General features: G+C 32.9%; 1 protein-coding gene across 1 annotated transcript in view; it reads right to left on the bottom strand.

Moving 5' to 3' along the window:
* Positions 1-1222: 1222 nt before the first annotated feature.
* The window catches only part of Smp_128380 (putative glutamate synthase), a gene marked incomplete at both ends in the record, with an annotated part of 31688 nt that continues 9065 nt past the window's right edge, over positions 1223-23845 (bottom strand). Inside the window, 12 exons of the mRNA XM_018788890.1 lie at positions 1223-1362; positions 4633-4803; positions 6313-6586; positions 7140-7354; positions 8858-9173; positions 9588-9866; positions 11554-11832; positions 12608-12781; positions 15807-16057; positions 18050-18338; positions 21716-22087; positions 23220-23500. Of these exons, the coding sequence (XP_018654388.1) occupies positions 1223-1362; positions 4633-4803; positions 6313-6586; positions 7140-7354; positions 8858-9173; positions 9588-9866; positions 11554-11832; positions 12608-12781; positions 15807-16057; positions 18050-18338; positions 21716-22087; positions 23220-23500 (3041 nt within the window). The remainder of the gene's footprint in view (positions 1363-4632; positions 4804-6312; positions 6587-7139; positions 7355-8857; positions 9174-9587; positions 9867-11553; positions 11833-12607; positions 12782-15806; positions 16058-18049; positions 18339-21715; positions 22088-23219; positions 23501-23845) is intronic.

Raw genomic sequence — 23845 nt, 5'->3', positions numbered from 1 at the left:
TATCAAGCAGCTTAATGGATTATTTTGAGAAAATACCAAAATGTGAAACAAAATACCTTCAGTGTATTTCTATATTACTGGCATTAAAAATAATTAGGTTTATAGAATACTTTTTTCACTTGACCATGTGTAGCATATATCAAACAGACCAATAAGGAAAAGCCTGAGAGATAGAGAAAAAAGAAAGATAGGCAAGTTGCCTGGGTGAAGTTAACAGAAACGACAAGTAAGATAAACATGTGTGCAATTCAAAATACACACAAAATACGATATATTTACTGCAACGATTCTGATAATGATAACAATAATAATAACAACGAAAATAAAGGCAATCTTATTCATACTGTAAATGGGATGATATATGTATAGATTAATCAAAAGGAGTAAATTTTCCAACATCCCTTCCCTACAACTAGTAACATGTGTGTTCATTTTGCCTGCTTCAATGAACGAGAATAAACTTCTAACAATCTCAATAAAAAGGTGTTAGTTTTTCGTTCGTTTCATCTTTGCTGACTGGTCGTCTTACTCCAGAACCGAAAATTGGAAGAATAACGGAAGATAAGAAGTAGCCAAGCATATAGACACCCACACACATGAAACAGAAAAAGGACTGAACCGAATTCAGCATTGAATATAACTATATTGAGAAATAAAGTGATCTACTAGATAGATTATATATTTTATGATGGAATGACGAGAATAAACATCATAGAGGGCGAGATCTGTGTATTTCACTTGATGAAGAAATTCTGATGATCAAATAAAAAAGTGGAGAAAATTTCACAAAGAATATTCTTGATTCTCTACTTATGTATATGGATGCACGTGATCATACTTCAATAAATAGTTATATGACACTCTCCTAAAAAGGATAACTATTGCAGAAATCTATAGTAAGCCAAATAGAACACATTTGCTGATTCTCTCTCAATTAGCGTTCCCCATAAATAAAGTAGAACAAGTCCTAAGTTTTATAGATATTTTTCTCAATAACAAAATGTTTAACATAAGATGAAAGTAAATGAGTTTACTGAAAGCAACTTCGTGTCATGAGATTAATTCAGAAAATAGGTTTGAAATCAGTAAATATAAGGATGAAGAAAATGACTATTCTAGGAGTTCTTTCTGAGCACCAGTCAGATCCGTTGCAGTAAATTAAAGTTAATGTGTGTATGTGTAAAGAAGCGCGCAAGCAGAAGCATCTAAATAGTCTGGAAATTTATCTTAGATTCGCAGTTTTTATTATTCCACCAGGACCTGGAAGTTGAGTTTTACCCATTAGATCAAGATCCACTTGACGTGCTGCAAGCCTACCCTCGTTAATTGCATGTACCACGAGAGATTGCCCACGTCGACAATCTGAAATTTCAAAGAAACAGTACGGATAAAAAATTTATCAGTACAGTACATCTGACATTTCTTTTAACGACATAAAGTATACAATGAATTATTGCTTATGACAAAACAAAGCGGATATATTCAGTGCATTATGGTGACAGTGTTTCTCAACAGTCTAGAGGTCAGTTAAAATTCTTAATCCGAACAAAAGTCTAGAGACCTGTTATAGATTTTTATGCTTTACAGATAAAACAATCCATCTGAAAGTCAAGGAAACATAGTATATAGAGCAGATCATTGATGACGTTAAAAGTCAGTACAAAATTATTAAGCCATTCAAGCGTAAACGTCTTAAGCATTCCCTTGAGTAATGATCAGCTATATGAAAATTCATGTAAGCTTTGGGGAAAAATACTCGTTAATAACACGCTACTTCATTTGTGAAGTTTAGGGCATTACTTGTTCTACATGTCTTATTTTTATTTTCAGAATGGGGGTTTGTGGAGATTGTAGTCATTTAGTAGTTGAATAATTCGTCCTAGTGTCGGACAAAATGGCCGTCCAGTGTTTTCAGGTTTTCCACAGTGGTCTAGCTTTAATCGACTCATGAATTCAACTATTAAATTATTTGTATTTTATAGAAAAGAGTACACTGAAGAAATAAATTCCTCATTTTTTTCGTAGTTCAGTCAAGATTGATGACTGACAAATATCCAAATTAATTATATCACGTACTAGTGAATCCCATATCTAATTAAGCTTTCGTGGAATTTCGAACCAGTGTCATTCAGTGTGCTGAATTATCATCGATTCCAAAATGAATCACATGGTTAATGTTTGAACATATAGCTCACTTTTTTAAATGGCAACACAAATGTAAAAATGACGATAACTTTTCGTTCAAACTTCTACTTATTTTGATTTTGTTATACCCTCTCAATTTGTCTCATTTTTGAACAGAAATTAATTTATTCAGTCAAAATTAAACAAAAAAGATTGAATTCACTGGTCGTATTTTTGCTTTTGATTTAGGTTTATGTTACGCAATATATGCAAACGTGCTCAAGTCTTTGTTTTGTTGATAAAGTTAGTTTTTTATAATAAGGCTTTGATTGTCATAAACAAAATAAACTAGAATATGTTCCGTTATGTTTGCGACAGGTAAGCTAAATATAACTGTATTTGTTAACTTTTCGTAAAATCTTAACCATACAGTAATTAATTCAAAAGTCACTTAACCACAGCACCACTATCATCAATAGCTTTTATTTACTTTCATAGGCATCTTTAAATCTTAGGCTATAACAATGAAAAAAAACTTGGTGTGATATTAAGCGTTCAACATAATTAGGTTAACAACATTGCCATACGGTAGCGTTCAGTGATTTCAGAAGAAACTCAAATTTGTAAATCAATTTAACAAATTAATAGTAATCTGATTCCTAAAAATGCACGAGTACAAGATAATAAAGCAATTGTAAACCACAACAATTTTCAACATTTCCATCACCAGTTGCAAAAATCAATTTATAACAGTAGCCAATTTACTTCACGATTATATGCAGTACACCCAAACCAGTTCCAAAGAGTTATTTCGTCATTCATACAAACAACCTGATAAAACTTATCTACTGAATTGGTTTTTCAGTTTCAGATTAATGGGTCTCAAAGGTTTTCAAGGAAATCGTACTGCCATTTCTGTTTTCTTCACCGAAACCATGCAATAGCAATGATACTTTCATTTAATAATCCAAGACTGAATACCCTAATGCTCTCCTTTCTGAGTTTATAGGTATCACTGTCAAGGTTGAACTTGATTGTTTTAGAGAAATGGGTTACATTGAGTCACGAAACGTCAAAAATAAAACTTTTCTCCTCATTTGGATATAACAAAAAGTATATTTATTATCTCTCCTTTCTGTTTGCCATGAAGGTATATACTAATATGTTGTGTAGATACAATAAAACTTAACTAAACTAATCGTGGAATATTCGAATACTGCTTAAATAGAATGGTGTTTTGTTTTATTTATTCACTTCATTCTTTTTGAGTAGTATTTTCAACTTTTTTGTATAATAACAGCGTGACAATGGCAAAAATTATCACTCATTTTTATCTCAAAAAGGGAAGCTGTCAAAATAAAAGCAGTTGAATTTAAAGAGAATGGGTCAATGCAGAAGTAAGTGTTTTTGACTTCTTAGCACATAAATATATATATATGACTTTAGTGAAGTTATATGATGAGTACCGAAATTATAAATTAGCCTCTAAAAGTTCGTGCCTTCAGCTTTTATTTTTGTACACAACTTAGATCAAATTCCTTAGACTGTATGACAATAAGTTGTTCCATGTTTTACACAAATTCACTGGAATATTCTCCAAATTCCATCACATATCAGACGTTGCTTGCCTGACTGTCTTCTACTGAAACTCACTTCTCAACCTAGCATTACCTTTTGAGCAATTTGTGCACCTGAAAGTTATGGTAATGACGTCTAATTTGTAAAAGATTACTTATTTTTTTAATGCAAAACCTTTATCATGCAGCTAAATATACAGGTGACATCTAAACAAGAATCAAGTATTTCCTAAGCCCTAGGAAAAAGCGGATGATAGGAAATATCGGAAGAATTCGTCAAATTGTTTAAAAAACTAATTATTTCATCATGACAAGCACAATGTTCTAAGAAGTAACAGTAGTAAACTAAATTAACTATCCTACTTCATTAATTTAAACCAAGCAAATCAAAACCAGATACTGAGTATCACTTAACAGTATAAGGGTGAAGATAAAGAGTCCTTAAACTGAATATTTACCCCCAATTTGTTCATTCTACATAACTATATATTTCATATAGGTTATATTAGTGTAACTTTATTTCGAAAGTATGTCTAACTGTAAAGTTCTAAGGGTGGTACATCTTTAAACTGTATTGATGAGTAAATAAAGGTTCGGAGTTTGTCGATAAATAAACTTTGAAATGATGGAATGTCTGTTAAAGCTAAAGAATTAAATTGAGCACAAAGTTGAATATCCTGGCTTATCAGGTATGATTCGGATTCTAGAAAAGTGACGATAACAGATCACTTAAAGGCCACTTTTCTATAGCCCAAAATAACTAGAATAGACTTAGAAATACTGGAACTCTTAAGAGAACGTGTTGTTTTTTAAATTATAAGGATTTCCTCAGACTACAAGTGATGTTACTAACAATATATAACTATTAGATTTTAGTTTGAATACAAATAAAAATTGGACATCTGAATGGAGTTAAGTAGATCTCACTTACCTCCTGCAGCATAAACCTTAGGAATGTGTGTAGTGTATGGTTTATCGGGTAGCACTTGAATGACTGACTGACTGGTCAAACTTAGTTCAAATTCTTTGACTAATGTAGTTTCAGGTCCCAAAAAGCCCATAGCTAGTAAGACCAAATCACATTCGAATGTTTCCTCAGAATCTAATCGGAAAAAAATTAAAAGAGGAAATTTACATTTTGCGAAGGTTCTAGTTCATTGATTATGCTGAAATATTTCAAAATTTGATAGATAATATTATAACTTAATAAATAAACATACTATTTTAAAACACTATTCATATTAATAAGTAAACAGCTTATCATAAAAAAGTCTTCAAAACTCAAGATAATATTTTGACTGGAATCAGAGTGACCAATGATATTGTAGTGTGGTCTACTTATATCCATATAAGTAGTATATGGCGATGGTCAGACATAGAATGCATTTTAGCAGAAGACTGATAAGGAAAGGACTGAAATGAAGCGCAATTGGTAGGAAAATGTATGAACAATGGAACTAGAGAAGATGAACTGATATTTACAGAAGGAACAGTGAAGATTGAGACAAATGATTGTTATTTAACAAATTAACTGTTTGCTGTATAGTTATCAGAATTTAGTGAGGTAGTCTGTAATTTGTGCTTAAATACATGCGATTGTCCCCAGTCGTGTCCTTGTTCACTGAAATATCACTGAAGGTATAAACACATCACTGTTCCGCTTAAAAAAGAATTTCAATGCCTTTTGAAATTTTTACTACACAAATCATGAACTTGACATTGGTGTTTCAGATCAGTTATTTGTAAAGTTCACTTAGTTTCAAATATATTTCATCAAACAAGTGTTATTTAACAATTAGAAAATTTGAACTAATGAAAATGTCTTTTGGTTAATTAAAAGTTCAAAATAACAAATTATTCAACATAGTAATGGATCATTCATAGCAGGCGAGTAGAAAAGCGAAGAACGAACAAAACAACAGTGGCATACAAGTTTTCACACCGAGTTATCAATAATTGGAATGTTACCCGAAGCAGTGGTGTTCGCACCTTCAATTGACTCATTCAAGAGGAGACTGGATACTCACGGAAGCATACTAGAAGAGGAATAACATAGGCCATAGGCCTTCTGTCCTTACTACACAAATCTAAATCTAAATAAACAATATGTTCTTTGACAAAGCTCTATATTATTTTTATTAGAAATTAATATTTTTTATATGAATTCAACACTTACTATTAAATTTAAGTTCTGGATTATATGAACAGGGTAACTGTTTAATTAAACTATCATGTTGTACGTACTATACTTCATTAAATTTTGCTTACATTTTAACCTGGTTTTAGTTGATGCTTGATCGTGTATTAATATAGATGAAAATATGATGAATAGTAATTTTTTAACTATTAAATTGTTTTGAAGAACGCAACAATCAATGTGAATTTTCTAAAATATAGTCCAAACTAATCAATTAACCATGAAGATATATACTATGATCTAATTTCTCTGTTAGGAAACGTTTCACTTATACCTGAGCATGCACCATTTCTGGGAGATAAAGTATGACATTCAAAACTATCTTGTATGTTCTTCGGAGCAAACAAAATAGATAGTTATGAATTCAGTAATTTTCTGACAGAGTAATATTGTAAAACAAACTATGAAATTTACTTGGTACTTCATTCATTAACCACTTCCCGGTACTTGATTTGGTCCATTCAACTTTAGCAGTACGTATCCCGCCTACTGATCCTTTGCCGTTGTCTAGGAATTCTTTAGTTATTGTATTAAATTGTCTTGGGTCTCCATTTATACGAACAGCAACCTCTGAGTGCCCATAATCTACTCTCCATATGCGAGGCCATTCAGGCCATGGATTTTCATTAATATCACGAGTAGTTGGTGGCGGTGGGAGAATCTCAAACACACGAATATTTTCGGCTCCCTGTGAAAAAAGTAGTTTAACATAAGACTTTTAGGAAAATATGAAATGCATCATTTACTTAAAAATCTCATGTATAGAAGATCGTAAATACCCCTTAAAAATTAAATAAAATAACATTCAACCTAATGTGAATTAATTATTTTATGTTGAACACTTTGATTGGATTAAATTAATTTTTAAGTGTTTTTGTTATCAAATCTTCTTGGACTTCTCTTGTTTCCCCGAACTATACTAGACGATTTTCATTCATTTTAGAGTGCGAAATAAATCTTTTTGTTCATTTTTTATTTCATTCTGATGAAGTAATAACCCGAAGTAAGATTGCTTCTAATGTCGGCTTTAAAACAAATCAATATGGTTCTCAAGACTATCAAAACAGTTCAACAGCATCCTATGATGTAAATAAATTGCATTCCGCTGAATTTTAAAAGAAATTAACTTCTGAGTGAAAGTTTATATCATTCAGCACTTTTGTAGATATCTATGCTTATTTTGAAGTTACTGGGTATTAAAATATATTACTCTTACAATATATCATAAAAATTTGACTTACATGGCGTACAGATGTAGCAATACAATCAACACCTGTGTCACCCCCACCAAGTATAACTACACGTTTACCTTTGGCTAATGTAGCCACAGAATCAGAATCAAAATTATTATCGTTTTGAAGATCAAAATATGTGTGCTTAATCCTATTCTTGTGTTGATAACGTTGCCAGCGTTCAAGGAAACTCATAGCAAAATGAATACCTTGAAGTTGACGACCTTGAAAATAGAAATTGTGTTAAAAATAAGAATATTATTGTAAGATCATTATAGTAACATATTCCTAGAAAAAAACCTTGTTTATAATGATGACAATAATTTCGGTGAATATCTAACTGTAAGGATCACATGCAATTTGAAAAAAGTTAGTGATTACTCTTAGTTCTGAATATTTCGAACATACTATAAATCCAGTATCCAAATAAGAGTTCATATCACTAGATTCTCAACCATATTGTTTTAAAAGTAGATTACTACCTGATTTCCCTCTCCAAAATGGTAACAGGTGTTCGGAACCTGTGACTAAAGAATATGGATATGTTTAAACAACCGAATTATAACTCTACTAATAATTAGAAAAAAAAATGCTCAAAAATCACTTCATTACTTGAAGCAGCTATATTCCCAGTCATTAAATAACTTCATTGTTCTTGAAAATCAGTATTTATCTCATTCGTGTCAGTAATTCAGTGTTAATGTGACACAGCTTATTTAATACTAATTGGGACATGTGTTACGTATGCCCAACCACCGATTGCCTCGATGTGCGATGTTTTATGGTGTAGGAGTAAGTTGAAAGAAAGCTAGGGGCGGCCAGACCAAAATGTGGCAAAAATCCTTGAGGTCACTGAGAAGTAGACTGAGCCATGTTGGTAGGTGTAGACCACCTGGTTGGGATCCGCGAGACGATAACAACCGATGGTCAGAGACCTTGAATGACATGACTCAAAATCGTTTGCAATGGCAAAGGTGCATCCTTTCTTTGTGTTCTCCTAAATTCTAATCTGAATTCCTCATGTCTCTTTTTCCTCTTTCAAAATTTATTTTACTGGATTATACTCCTTGAATAACATCTTCGAACCCTAATCTTTCGGATTACTGCTTATACTCTTACTACTTCTACCACTATGGGATTTGAATCGACAACTGTATCTCTGTGCCAATGTGGTATGGCAACTCGAACTGATGCACGTACGTACGTACGAAGTTCTACGTTGTTGCTGACTAATTGAATGCAACTTAATAGAGATTTGAAAAATCACCATCTCGTTAGTGGTTCAACTTGCATTTTCAGATTTCATGGTGACCAATTGTTCTGTATTATTCAAATCTACTAGACTAGTGATACTGAGTAACTGTCGTTATTATTAAATTGGTGAAAGGTTTTTTACAGAATTTGCTTGATTGATAATGCAATCCAAGACTCCTCATTGAAACACTTCCCTCTTATTCTTTCAACCTTACCTATAAGTTATTAGTTGAGTAAAATGGAATTTTCGAAAATAGTTCAAAATTGAAGTTAGATATCGGGTGATGAGGGTTAGTATACTTTTAGCTTCAGCAATTATCCTACCTACTCAGGAAAATATTGCCGCTGATATCCAATCAAGGATTCTGAAGGTGACTTATGCACATTTAACTTCCTGATTAATTTGTTGTCAGCTTTGAAAAAACCGAATGGTATAATTATCATCTTATTCACAGTAATTTACAAATTAATACCTGGAATATTCAAATCGCGAGGCCAAGTAGCACCCAAACATAAAACTATTGCATCAAATTCATCCAGTAGTTTTCTAGCTGACCAAATGTTTTCTTTATCTGCTGGATCGCGACAAACAGAATTTAAATCTCTGGGTTCTGAAGGTTGGCCATCATTACCGACGCGTGTATTTAGCTCAAACTTAACGCCATTAGCTTTCATTAGATTTAATCGGCGATCTAGAACTTCACGAGAAAGTTTCATAGTTGGAATTCCATATCGTAGTAAACCACCAGGTAAGTTTCTTCGTTCGATTACTATTACATCGTGTCCAACCTGTAAAAGCAGAAGAATAATAGTTACTGTGATGAATAACCAATACATTTACTGTGCAGTTGAGTATTTTATGTTGTATTTAAACCTATAATAATAATACAAAACACTTTCATACTGCGTGCTTCGAATTCGAGTTCTTGATTGTATATTTAAGAAGTTCTAGATTTATTGGGACCGGTACTATTTCATTATATTATTTCAAATTTAAAGCTGGCGTCACGCTTACTTCTCTAAATTTGTTGTTACAAAATGTTCATCTTTATGAGTTCCGTCTTTAGATTTCCCCAGTAAGTTTGTTTGAGCATTCAACATAAACTATGTTCAGTAGAAAAAGACTCAACGACTACACAGCTAAAAATTAAACCAAACTTTTGTTCAACTAGAAAATAATTATTGTTTTTTACAAGCATTTACCTTATTTAGTTGATCTGCACAAGCTAAACCGGACGGACCGCTACCAACAATTGCAATACGTTTACCAGTTGGTATACGATTCTCATCAGGAATAGGATGTAACCAGCCATTTTCCCAGGCTTTGTCTGCGATGGTACCTTCAATATGCTTTATAGTCACTGGATCAGAGTTTATACCAAGTACACAAGCACCTTCACAAGGTGCTGGGCATACACGACCTGTGAACTCAGGGAAATTATTGGTTTGTGCCAAAGCAATATGAGCAGCGTGCCAATCACCCTGCATAAAGCAAAATCGTAAGAAGAAACGTTTATTGTAACTCAACTAAATTTATGAAACCACGAAAATGAAAATCGTTATTAAAAACAATAATTAAATGAAAGAACAACACGACTTGAAACCAGTAAATTGATCAAAATCCTACAAATTAAGGGGCTTATCAGAAGCTCAGCCATATTTATGTTTTTTGAACTCACACCCCTTTTCGATTATTGGAGCATTCAAATTTCAAGCATATGGTTTCACGTTTGAAATACACATCTTCTTCCTCCCTTTTCGAAAGTTGGGATTAAAACTAACAAAGACACCTTAAGTGTGGCTCAAAGTCGAATCCATATACCTATAATATTAATAATCACAAGCCTTCTAAATAAGAACATGTGATAGAATCCTCAAGTATCCAGTTATTGCACGACTCCTAATTTTCACTAGCTTTAATATACGTTGAAATCCTCATCTTCAGAAAAATATGAGACATCCATGAAAGATGTCTAGTGTAAGTGCCTCTATTGGAAGTCGTGCAACCAGTCACTTTAGACGTTTGCGATAACAAAGACTGAGAGCTACACACGAGTGTGGATAATTTTTAAAGCAGCAAACAAAAATAGTATTTCACAGCTGATCTATACAAATGACTGAAACAGATAGAACTGGAAATTTTCAACAAAGGATAAGAAATAGATGCATGCAACATTTGTTTCGTCAGTGAGATAGAGTTCAGTCTTACTAGATTCTACAGTTATATCCTTAAGATCAACTTTTATGTAAGTAACTGAGCTAAAATAATGAAAATTAGCATCTATCAGTTATGTACAACATAGAACCTAGAACCCATGGGCAGCGGTTCTAGTTCTCAGTTCAGGAGACTATATTTTGTAAGCGTTTTAATCAAACATGATTATGTCATCTGTGTATTTTAAGTCAGCAAGTGAATCTCCTGGTAGATGATCAACCCTTAAAAAGTCAGACGATGAAAATAGTGTTTCTGAAAGGATGTCTATGGTAATGTTAAATGAAAATGGAGAAAGTGAACAATCCTGTTGAGGTTGACAATTCCAATGATAGTTCTTTATAAACTTTGACTCGATCCTTAGTGTTCGAATAGAGAGCAAGTACAAGGTTAATATCTTTTTTTGGCACGCCTCCTAATGACGGAAAGTGCTATAGAACCTCTTAATTACCCAAGTCAAATGTAACCTTGAGGCCAGGGAGTACAATTGCTGTCCAACATTGTAAGGTATGTCTACGTGATAGGATCTGACGAAGGGAAGAATGTGGGCTGAGCATTCACATCTGGGTCTAAAACCTGTCTGGCTTTTTTGGGTTCGCTCTTTACAAGCCCTAGTTAGGCATCGGATTACTATTGAGAATAATATTTTAGATAATACATTAGTTATATTCTGATAGGGTAATTTCTATCGATCCCAATGAATTTTACCAAGACGTTACATTGCTAATACACTGGTTTATATAAGACGTGAAGTATTGCAAATTTTACGGGAAACATTTTCATATATAATGCTAAGCCCCTGTATGTCTTAAAACTCTTTCCTTGAAACTAGCACGACTCAAAAACAGAATATTTATGATGTGTTTGTTCAGTAATGTTAAAGGTAGAGAAATTATCTGAATGATGATTTTATTATCAAGTATAGGGATAAATTTATCTATAAACTATTTAACAAACCTTGAATACCAAATCATTCCAGTTTGGAATAAGATTCCCAAGAGGGCACCCAACGTATGATTGACAAAATGGCACACCGCAATCCATACAGCGAGCAGCTTGTTTGACCAAACCTTGGCGTATTTGTTTTAGAGCGTAAACCTCTTCCCAGTCTTTCACACGTTCTTCAACTGGACGATAATTTTGTTTCTGTCTGGCATACTTGACGAAGCCGCGCACTTTGTCCAGTTTCTCTGTTGGCTCATCATTAATTACATCTTCAATATCTGTAGTTTGTGTCTGACAAGTACGACAGAAAATGCAAAAAATTAGTGAGCTAGAGGAAGCAGAGCAATTCCCTTGTACCTAAGACATTCACAAAGTGGGCATAAATAATTGGTAATACTGAAATGTAACAAATAAATTTACAATTTAATAACTTACACCAAATTTCATACTCCAGACTTTGAGCTAAAGGTGTCAGTTACAAAATGATGAAATTACTTACATTAATTATTAATGAAAACTCTAATAACTGAATTACATTTCGAAAAGAGAACTTACAAATCCTTATTTCTTAATTCGATCAATTTAATTTTTCCCATCATTACCCTTGTTCGACAGAAAAATAAAACAACCAGAACTTGCATTCTCTTAAGAATAATTAATCCAATGTGCGTACAAAATATAAGCTATTTAAGAGTATGATTCAAGATATTTGTCTGGATTTTATCTGTACAGAAAGACCAATGGGATAAATCTGAAACGATGTCACCTATCTTCAGAAATCCTGACGTTTATGGTCGTTAGTTAGAAACATGTATGATAAAACTTGCTATCATGACGCACTTGTAATTAACTAAGTGTACTTAGATTACTGTATCATAGTAATAAGAAATAATGCAGGAATTTATTTATATCTAAGATTGAAACTTATACTTGTCTTACTCCTAATTACTTTTTACAACAACACAAAACTTGAGAAACTTAGAGGTTATGAGAACTTTTTCGGTTAATATTATCTAAATAAGCCAAACTTTACACAGAAAAAATCATAAGTGAAAGGTGTTCTTACTCCATGAGCATTGACTTTATTACTTTCAACAATAGGACTAGTTTTTTGTACCTTGGGATCAGTAGCAGTTGTGGAAGCTTTAAGTTTGGCCAATGCATTCCTATAATCTCGTGGAAATACAAGTACAAAATGATTGATAGATTTATTCCAGTCTGCCAAAATATTTATCCCGACCTATAAATGTATAACAGAAAGAACACTATAGAACTTTGTACACTGCAATAACCGATGCTAAAATTATAAAGTAAACCTTCTGAAGCTTTATAGCAAGAAAAGATCAGTAGTGAAGCTTACATTCATGTTGGTACTTAATATAATTAGCTTGAGGGACTAGTGAAGTGAGAAATCTCAAAGTTAATTAATGAGTTCAAAAATATTTTCACCAAACAGCATTCAGATCTGATGGTTAGGACATCTAGTCTGAAACAATTATCATATAAATAAGAATAAAGCGAAATTTTTAATGCTGAATTATTGGGTATAAATGATATTTTTTAATCATTAGTTTACTGATGACAAAAATATCCGCTAATATATATACATATATATATTCAAAAGATAAGTTTATTATTTATGTAATTGGAGTTGGAAATGGGAACTGACTATTCATTAACAAGCACTTTAGGCTTGAAATTCTGTATTCGAATTCAGTTAACACAAGACTTTGGAAAAAAAGGGTGCACATCATATTTTTAGTGTCAGTGAAACCCATTTAAATGTACCATAAAGCCTTCTAATATCACTCAAGATAACCATTATTTCTAGAAATGCTTCTATAAGACTAACTGGACAAGTATGTCACCTTCATACAAGGGTAACTCGCAGCGTATTAGTAATTGAATTGTAAACGATGAAATTAAGATGAAAATGAATCATAGGTCTACAGCTAACAGGTCCGGTTTTCGGACTAATGTCGTTAAATTCTTATCATATGGAAGTTTGATCCGATTTTTGATTTTTTTCACTATCTTTTTGATTCAATAAAAGTAAAATCTGTGAAAACAAGTTGTGTTATGTACGCGAAATATAAACACTATTGAACAAATAATGGTCTACCATCTGTAATTAAAAATTTCCATATACGATTATTCATTATAGGTGGATTCTTTCCTAGATTTTCTCACGGTCTTTTCTAAATTATTAGGCAAGCACGCTGGGTTTTAGATCAAATGAATGGAAATTTTAGACATGTAATGTACTTGCGCCCTTGATGTAAAACTGAAAGGATTAACTACAGTCGTGACTAGTGGACTTTGAAAATATCACATTACGAAGTATATTTGGATGTTTTATGTTATTTGATTGACAGTCGTACTGATAAACACTTAATAGTAAAAAACTTTTAACGCATTTAGAAAGTTATGTTACGTAAAATACATTTAAAGTAATTTACAAATGAAAATTTATAAGTTTCTCAAAATCTACTGAAGTAGCATCTATGAAAATATAAGGTCATTCAGTATGTAACTGATACCTTAGTCATTGAAATTCATAGGAGATTAAAACAACCAGAATCGTTCGATATACAATAAGCGATAATCGACAACTGTCTGCTGTTGCTTCCTATTTCGTAACGGAAGGCAGTAATGCCGATTGCGACAATAAACGTTTTTAAATTATTCAGTTTGTAGTGGCTGGTACTATGTCAAGCCCACATAGGCTATTCTAGCTTCTGGACAGACCCTTTTATTCATTCTTTTCAAGCCACATTTTGACCTTGCTACTTTTTCGCTTATAAACTCTGCTTTTATATGATCGCATGTGTGTGAATTACTCAACCTATTAATTACGTGTCTGTGACTTATTTTTGTCTGAATATCACTATTGAGTCATGTTTGATCAAAACGAGTTGGCTTACTCGCCATCTCTGCTGCGCGTCGCCTTGTTTAGTCTCACTTCCTTCGCTTCATTTCTCTGATTGTCTGTTAGGATCAATGAGTGTATGAAATATACGTATTCAAAATTCATTCTCGTATTCGGCTTATTTTATTCCGTTATTCTCCAACGCGAGTCAAGTAGGCAAAAATACACGAGGATTGGCGGTATGCATATTTCGATAACAATCAACATACGATTTAACTGGAGTCAGATAGAGGGCCAATAAAAGTTGTCCTAGTATACTTTTGTTTTTACGAGAAGATATGTATTAAGCGTTGAAACTAAAAGCTATTTTGATTAGCATAAATATTAGCTAATTCAAACAAAATTACTTGCTACGTAAAGAACACGTGGTTTGCATTTCTGAAGCATTTATGACCGATTACAAAAACTAATAGATTTCTCGAAACACACATAAGACTTAACTGTATCCAAGACATATATCTATCTATCTATCTATCTATCAATCTATATATATATATATATATATATATATCGTCACAAGCCTAATCCACCTGGGCAGAAAACGTGTTGGTTAAACGAAGAAAAAACATATATTTGTTTCTTTTTGAATTATTTCACTCTAGTTAATGGACAGAAATTCGGATGATACGTCACAATGCTGGAGGAGAAATACTTTGAAGTAAGAAGGGGGAATGTAAACTATTTATAACCAAGGGAAATATCATACAAATCGGTTATCTGTGCTAAGGCATAATTTATTTTCGTGAACGTAATATCTTGTACCTAATCTCCGGAGTATCATATCATTCATTTTGTAGAGCCCAAGTAACTTATCGAACACTTGGGGCTTCAACGTGTTTTTAAACAACAACAATGTTACCTTGACTTGGCTGTTAAAATATCATGACTGTTACAAGTGGATTTAAGCATCTTTGATCATTTAAGAGCTTTGTTAAACATATTAAGTCGTTCCTACGAATCAAGTTTTATTTATAGTCATGTTTCATGTATATGATAATATCAATACAGTTCTTACTTTCCTACAAAAAGTTAACAAAAGTGTACTATTATTACTTCATTCTTTAGAATATTAAAAATTCTTGTCGTGAAATAAATATGTTGAAGTTCTGAAGTAAGTAGTAAAAGATATAAACATGTGAGTATACGAGGTCATTCGAGAAGAAATAAGGGGCTTTTACTCTGTCTGTCATTTCATACCATTCTGCTATCTACTCTAACTATTCTAAGTAATCATCTTGATTTATCTTTTAGACGATGTTCCGAAAAACTGCAATTAGACGTAATTCACATCATACTTGCGGTAATCTTGTTTAACAAGCATATGCAGAAGTTTTACCTGTGAATCGGTTTCCTTTACAAATTCAACCAGTATTTCTTTAAGCCAACCACTGTATGTATTCTGTGAATTCATCAACTCCAAATCGATTAATTCCATATTGCACTTTTTTACAAAGTCTCCATTCAACCCGAGTGGGTCATAAACAAAGGCTAGACCACCTGACATACCAGCAGCAAAATTACGTCCAGTACGTCCAAGTATAACAGCACGGCCTCCAGTCATATATTCACAACCATGATCACCAACACCTGGACGATCAAAAATGTTTGACGAAATAAACAAATCATTATTTGCCGATTGACAAGGAATGTAGAGATACAAAGTTATTCAACTTTCAAAAAAAATGGTAAGGAGGTATCTATCTGATTTTTAGCAGCAATTATTCAACTTTAGTGACAGCTAGATATGCAGAAATATTATATATTTTCATACTTTTATAAATACCCTGAAAGTAATTATAACTAGCTCATAAATTGTTTGTCTATCATACTAAATATTAATTAGATGAACTGAAGCCATCTTTGCTGACATAGATCTTGAGTGTAAAGCGTTTTTAGGAAGTCATTGGTAATGAAATGACTTATTATATAATTATAATACTTGCTTCTATTGAATACCAATTCTAAACTGTTAGAATATATCGCAAACTCACAAACTGTTTATAGAAATTCTTCATCTAATATAAAGATATGTAGTCTTTAAGCAGTGAACAGGTTAGTAAGTGAATAATGGTGGATGGATAATGATCAGTGTAAAAATGCGTTTCTCTTTGGGTTATTTGAAAAGTTTGGATGATATCACTAGTGGAGTCCCAAGCAGAGAAGAATCCCTTTTTCTACAGTAATAGAAATAAAATCTCTTAAGAGACACTAGTAACTGAATATCCATTAGTAAATTGATTATGAAAGAAATTTCAGTGAGATGAGGTCATTGGGAGTAACAAATTTCTCAATATAAACAAAAACTTTTCACACCTAGTATAGAAGTTGATAGAACTCGTCCAATGAAAAAGAGAAACAATTTGAAAAATCTTCACTTTGCTAGACTTGAAGTACATTAACTTTGTGCCCCTCAAAATACTTCTCATTTTTGGCGAAGTGCATAACTAATCTCCCATTATTCATTGTCCCAAAACACCCGTGGAAGTTTTCAGAAACAAGGCTTCTCAGTGACCTTGTAGTTCCATGGTTTACCGTTTATTCGCTGTTTCATTTTAGCTACACCATGACCACTTTTAATTTTGAAAGCATAACAGCACAAGACACAAGGTAAAGCGATTATGGTGGGTAATCTAGAGAGGTGACAATATTACAGGCTAGAAACTCGTGGAAAGCCACTACTCAATATGAAGGGATATTATTATTTATTAGGCAGTCGTCTATCAGCATCAAAGATATGGTCACACAAGACATACTACTAAGATCAAAGAGATGTAAATTCAAATGTAATTCACATGTTCACAAAAAAGATATTCTCTACTGATGTATGGCTAGTGAAAGTAAGACGTGATTGATCACTCAGCACACTCAGCTTACTGACTACTTGATACGTAATTCACCGCTTGTAACTTTATTGGATAAAGTATTGCCGATCCCTTATTTTTAGTCGTGAATCTTGTGTCTTATGTAATATGATCCAGCGTGTGTATAGCGTCTAGTTCGACTACCAAGTCTAGTGGTAGTAAAATCTCGATCACCCGTAGTATTATCGTATTATATTAGTATATCATGAAAAACGGAAAATAATTTTATTCTGTCGTTATATAACTTTTCTATGTGCATACAAATATCCAGTGGCAAAAAACTTCCCATGATCTTCAAGTACTTTGAAGTGGATTGCATAAGCATCCTATGCTGTTTCACCATCTGCCTTACTCCTTGATTATGTTCTCGCTCTTAATTTTCGAATTAAATACGCTTTATTTACCCGTATAAAAGTTGTGAAATACGTCAGTATATTGTAAAAACAGCTAAAATGTACTTAAATCAACGGAAAATGACTGAAACTTATGTTTTCGGGAAAGTTAAAAAGCTTTCTAAATATAATGTTGGGAATTCGCGTGAGCAAAATTCCAAATGAAAGTTAGGAGCTAGTATTTTCGAATAAAATTTTATTTTATTTTACTGAAACTCAGACCCATTAGGGTTATAAATCATAAACAGAACTTTCAGCAAAAATTAACATCTTGGAAATCTCTTTTAAAATCAGTACTTGAATGATTAAATAATTGATGAACCTACCCTCAACAACAACAGTAGCTCCGGAATTGCGTACGCAGAATCGTTCAGCTGCCTGTCCTCTTAAAAAGAGACGTCCTTCTATGGCACCATATAAGCAAACATTACCGACAATTAGATTATCTTCTGATTTAAATCCTTCTTCTAATAAATGTTTGGGTGGAACGATTGTGATTTTTCCACCTGATAAACCTTTCCCGACATAATCATTTCCATCGCCTTCCAGGCGAATATGAACGCCGTGAGCGAGGAAAGCTCCGAAACTCTGACCTGCACTGCCACTGACATTTACCTACATTCATTTGGATGATGCGATGAAAAGAAAAAAGTTATCAGAATTATCGCGTTATCCAAATTTGTCAAATGGACTAATTGTTTTAGATTTCTAGGTTCATTTGTTGAAAAGATATCACATCACTTAAATCTAATTTAGTGAAAACTTAGTAATTATACGGCGTCTACAATATTTCATAATAACATATATAGAAGATGGAAATATATTCACTTATATGCACGAGTCCCATGCGATTGGTGAGGGAGCTTAACTAGTAGTTTTGTGAGTTACTTTCCACTTCAATACGTGCCTTTTAAAATATGATCACATGGTGGACATTTGGTTCGGTGTTCAAATGATGAAACATAACTCGACTAATTTTATGAGTGATAGTTTGTATTTTCTATAGTGAACTTTTACAAGGGTTTTAGCTTTACTGTGGATCGCCCATTCACTTATTTGACATAGTTGTTCAAACTTTATTTATCAGATATCCTCAACGCCAATTTTTCTTTACCATACAGAATGTGATATATTCGTAAATTCGAATCCAAGTACATTTTTTGTAACTAGCATCAATTGTTAGTTATAAACAACCTGAGATTTCTTACTAATGTGTATCCGTAGTAATGCTCAAACTGTAAATCAACCAAGAGGATGGAGATTGATATGATGTGTAGCAAAAAAGTGAAAATCATAATATTATGGTTAACCTCAAAGTAAGCACGGATCGAGAGAAGTAAATGAAACAGAGTTGTGCAAAATTTCGAACAAAACGTTGCTCAGGATTTGCAGGAAGTTAGCAAATAAATGTATCTGATATACTGTGAATGATTTTCACCCATGTCATCAAAAGTTTACAACTTGTGATAAAAAAACGGTAAAATAAAACAGTTATTTCAAAAGCCATTTGTTCTTAGTTGATGGACTTGGTTGTTCGGTATTTCCGTGGGCAATAATTTAGGGAAATATTGGCGATGATTCACCTCATGATTATGTACTTCTAATTAGGTCAAATTATTACACAATATAACTAACAGATACTTTCACTATTAATAAATGGCACGAATGACGGTATATACTTAATTATTTTACTGATCAATATGCTTTGTTAACTGGTGTTCTGTTTTATTTCAGGATTATATTCATCATATCCATCCGCTGCAACTAACAAGATTGACTTATTCTGTGATATCTTTCGATACTGTTCAAGTAAACCAGTGAAATAACTGTATTTCGAGAATTCCACTGTTAAATAAAGGACAAAAATTGTGTGTTCAAGCATTTTGGATCGTTATCTAGTTAAAACCGGACGACAATCATTCATGCTATGAACATTAATACTGATATTCAGGTACAGTCATCTGTCGAACCTCAAACAGAACGGAATGCGAATCTTCGATTACAATGCTTGTGGCAAACCAAGTCCATTGAGAATATCTCGGTTATGCTTTCTCCCTAGAGCTACCTGGTCATAAAAGATGCATGTTTATTCTCTAAAGTACAAGACTGAAAGGTCTCCGCAGTAGCAACGTCATGGTCACAGCACTGGTAAGCCTGTTGCGCTCACCCATCTGTAGAATGAACTATTAAATAGTCATAAAATGCGACTCAACCTGGCAGGAAATTAGACTATCACCTGTCTTGTCTACGTAAATCATGTTTTATCGACGCGTTTAGTTGAGTGGTAAGATATTGCGAAGTATTTGCATACGTATCCAAACTCTAGTTTAGACTTATTCTACTGTGTTTTAGCCACATAATAACGTGCTGTATATTTAAAGCCTATTTTACCCAAACTGAAGGGTTTTCATTTGGAACAAGCTCTATTGAGTGCTGCATTCAATTAGATTGGCATAAATTGAGGCTACATTAACCAGGTGTACGCGCAAAAAGCTCTAATCCCCTTGCAGAGAATTGATTATCGGAATTTTTCTTTTTTCAATTAACCAGATATCTTTATGATTGCAAACTTTGGCGAACGACATCAGAGAAAATAACTTGGTCTAACTACTTCTTCAAAATTTAACACAGACTGATTTACATGAAGAGCGACACAGTGATCAAAATGACTTCAAAGTACTTAACGCCATGGAAAAAAATTGTCTTAGGAAACTAGAAGCTGAATCTATCTATGAATACAGCTTTTCAAATCCACATATATACCATTTTACAAACATGTTAGAGTGCTAAACTACTTGTACAATTGTCATACTTATCTTTTATAACACAGAACATTTTGAGCCGATGATAAAGACCTCTTTACTGTGATAATCTTTTGTCAAAGTTTGACTGTATCATTCAAACAGTTTTCGAAAGAATTAGTTTTTCGTGGAATAAGTCGATAAAAAACGAAAAGCCAGTCGAAAACAGAGACTAATGAACAGCCACTCAATCGTTTTCGAGTTCCAAGTTATGGTCGACGAAAAATCTGACTAAACAACACTCCCGTTGGCTAGTGAAATTTCAAGTTAAACGATCTGAGAACAATCCACATATTTTTCTAATTTCTCCAGAATCCTAATAGGGAATTGTGGATCCTGAGATCAGTTGGTCAATACCATCTATAAAAATTGGATCTTATTATGTAGTTTTTAGCTTTCTACCTGACAGTTCAAAAGGAATTGTATTTAATGAAAACTCTGAGTCTTTAGTTCAATCGTCATAGCACTTAAAAGTGAACACACCTTAGAGAATCTAAGACTATAAACAAATAACTATCCGATATTTTAGCAGATATCTATTTACGGAAAGAACTAATATCAAATTCATTGAGTTTCACGTTTTTTTTAACCTCAAACGCCTTATGTTCGTTGGTTCTACATCTCAAATTAATCAGATTTACGAGAGTTAATCACTATAATGAATAGAACAGTAAAATAAAAAATATGCACTGAAATAAAGTTTTAAAACACAAACCTCACTATCACTATTTTCATTTGGTACACCTCAGTATATACTTTTAGAGGTTAAGCGGTAATTTATTTCTAAGATGAACTCACTCATCAAATGACAAGGTCATGCAACGCGATTTCAGTATGATTATGTGAACATAGTCATAACAGGGTGCATCTTATTCACTACATGATTGGAGTATATCAGTAGTTTAAGTCTATTGGCATTGCCTTCCAGTAGGACGTTAAAATGTAACTAAGTTATTACTTGACTGTGGTTGTGCTTTTTGGTAATAAATTGTATTCTGAAAATGTAAACAACTTATTCTGTAACTGTATGCTGATACTGAAAGGCAGGTAAATTGGTAAAAGTTTCTTTTGATAGATATCCTTAACACAGGTGTTCCACCGGTTATATTGACACAACCTTCACACTTATCCAGAACAATTATATAATAAATTCAAACTATATTAATGGTTTATATCATTACAACAACTTACCATAATCCGTCTATTATGTGGTAATCCTTTTTCGGCAAATTTGGCTGAAATGGCGTAACTTAGAGTAGTGCCAACTGTGCGATCTGAATTATTAATTGATTCGGTCACATATACTACTGATTCAGAAGGACTGAGTTCTATATTTTCTGGAGCATCGATTAATTTATGAGCGGCGCGTAATATTATTATATCTAAACGACGATCAGCCGGCAAGAGGTCAGCAAATGATAGTGTTGTTGGATTTTCACGGAAATCTTTCACTGAATCACTTTGTCTTAATGAACCATAATGCACTTCATCTGGTTCCGTTTTAATCATTAAACGACTCAGGTCAATTAGTTGAGATTTTGCAGTTAAACAAGGCTTTCTAGGCTGTATTGAGAAACAGAGAACAAAGGTTTGGGTTTATTCGACTGATAAATAAAATTATTCTTGTCGACATAAGCATCAAGCTGTTCTACCAGTCCGTTAACGTGTATGCAGCCAAATCGGTATACCAATTTATAATTTATTCAACTTAAGATTCTCTATAAACGATTTTACTTTTAAAACTGTACATTATATTTTAGTTGAGTAATTTCTATACAGCTCCTTCAATTTCTTATCATTATTCGCTACTATACTCCGGATAGACATAATTGCAAAATTTCTGCACCACAAAGCTCTGGAGGACGAGCTAAAATATCTACCAACATTTCGATATGTTTAAGTCCTCGATTTTCAGAGTGAATATTGCTTCAGAAAGTATTTATTGCAGCACCAAGATTTGGAACTACACTGATCTACGGCTTTAACTCTGATGATAAAAACTATAGTTCTCAGTTAGTTTTTCAATCAGTCAACTAAAGTCAGTCTTCCTAAAAGTAATTTCAAAGAGATATACTATTATCAGAAGGCTTGTTCTGGGGATATTATAGTAATTTTAATAGTTGAGATAACGAGTCAGTTGAAGCTAGACCACCATGGAAAACCTGGAGGCATTGATGAGGAGTCTCGCAATAGGACGAAACGGCCGTCCAATGCCAGTTCACTAAGGTCACCAGGGTTTTGTTTTTAGTAGTTATTGGTTATGAATGTCTGGCAATTTGATAAATTCGCCACTTAAAATACGTTGCTTTAATGTCGAAAGTAATTTGGAACTAAATAAATGTCGTTAGCTGCATTTTATGAAAATTGCTTATGCAGTTTGAGGCGTGATATTTGATATTATTCGTTTGGTTATGGAGGAACACGAAAAACTCACTGTGCAGCTTTTAATTCCAGAATCTATATTGTGAAACCTACCAGCTGGATACTATAATATAACTATGGCTCTATATATATATATATATATATATATATATATATATATATATATAATTCTTCAAAAAAACAACCATTTCAAACAGCGAAATAGAGTTACTCAACATAATGGCAGCGCTCAGCATTCACATGATATACCAGGGCGCTTTCAATTCTTGAAAATATTCAAAAAGAATGTAGGAACACATATAGTTAAATTTACCTTCAGATATTCTGTACGTCCAACAATTTCTCTCAATGAAGACACACCCAAACGACTTAAGTATTGTCTAACTTCTTCAGCCAAAAGAAATAGGTAGTTGATTACGTGTTCTGGGCTACCAGCAAATTTCTTTCTTAGAACTGGATCTTGTGTAGCTATTCCCACTGGACAAGTATTTAAATGACATTTACGCATCATTGTGCAACCTAATACGATAAGTGGTGCAGTTGACATTGCGAATTCATCAGCTCCTAGAATGCATGCTATGACCACGTCTCGTCCTAGGGTAAATATCGAACAAGGGATAGAATGAATAATATTCATCACATAATAAAATTTATCAAGTAAGTAGTGAATGAGAATGAAAACCGATACATTAAGTCGCAGATAGAGTTAAATCAATGATCTCTTGATACCATATCTGATTTCCTTAACTAATCGGTCTGCAAAAATATATTAGCTAACCAATTTTCGATTTAATGATATTGTTTCTTTGTCTATAATTAGTGTAAAAACTGTTTACATAGCCAAATACTAATTGAACTCACGTTCATTAGTATCTGGGAGGATAATATCTAGTCGGTCATTAATTACTTTATTTGAAATTGTATTATAAATGGAAATAT

Source organism: Schistosoma mansoni, chromosome W (genome assembly GCF_000237925.1).
Source record: "Schistosoma mansoni strain Puerto Rico chromosome W, complete genome".
Classification (NCBI taxonomy): Eukaryota; Metazoa; Platyhelminthes; class Trematoda; order Strigeidida; family Schistosomatidae; genus Schistosoma; species Schistosoma mansoni.
The sequence above is the reverse complement of the archived record's forward strand: the minus strand, read 5'-3'. Positions and strand labels throughout refer to the sequence as shown.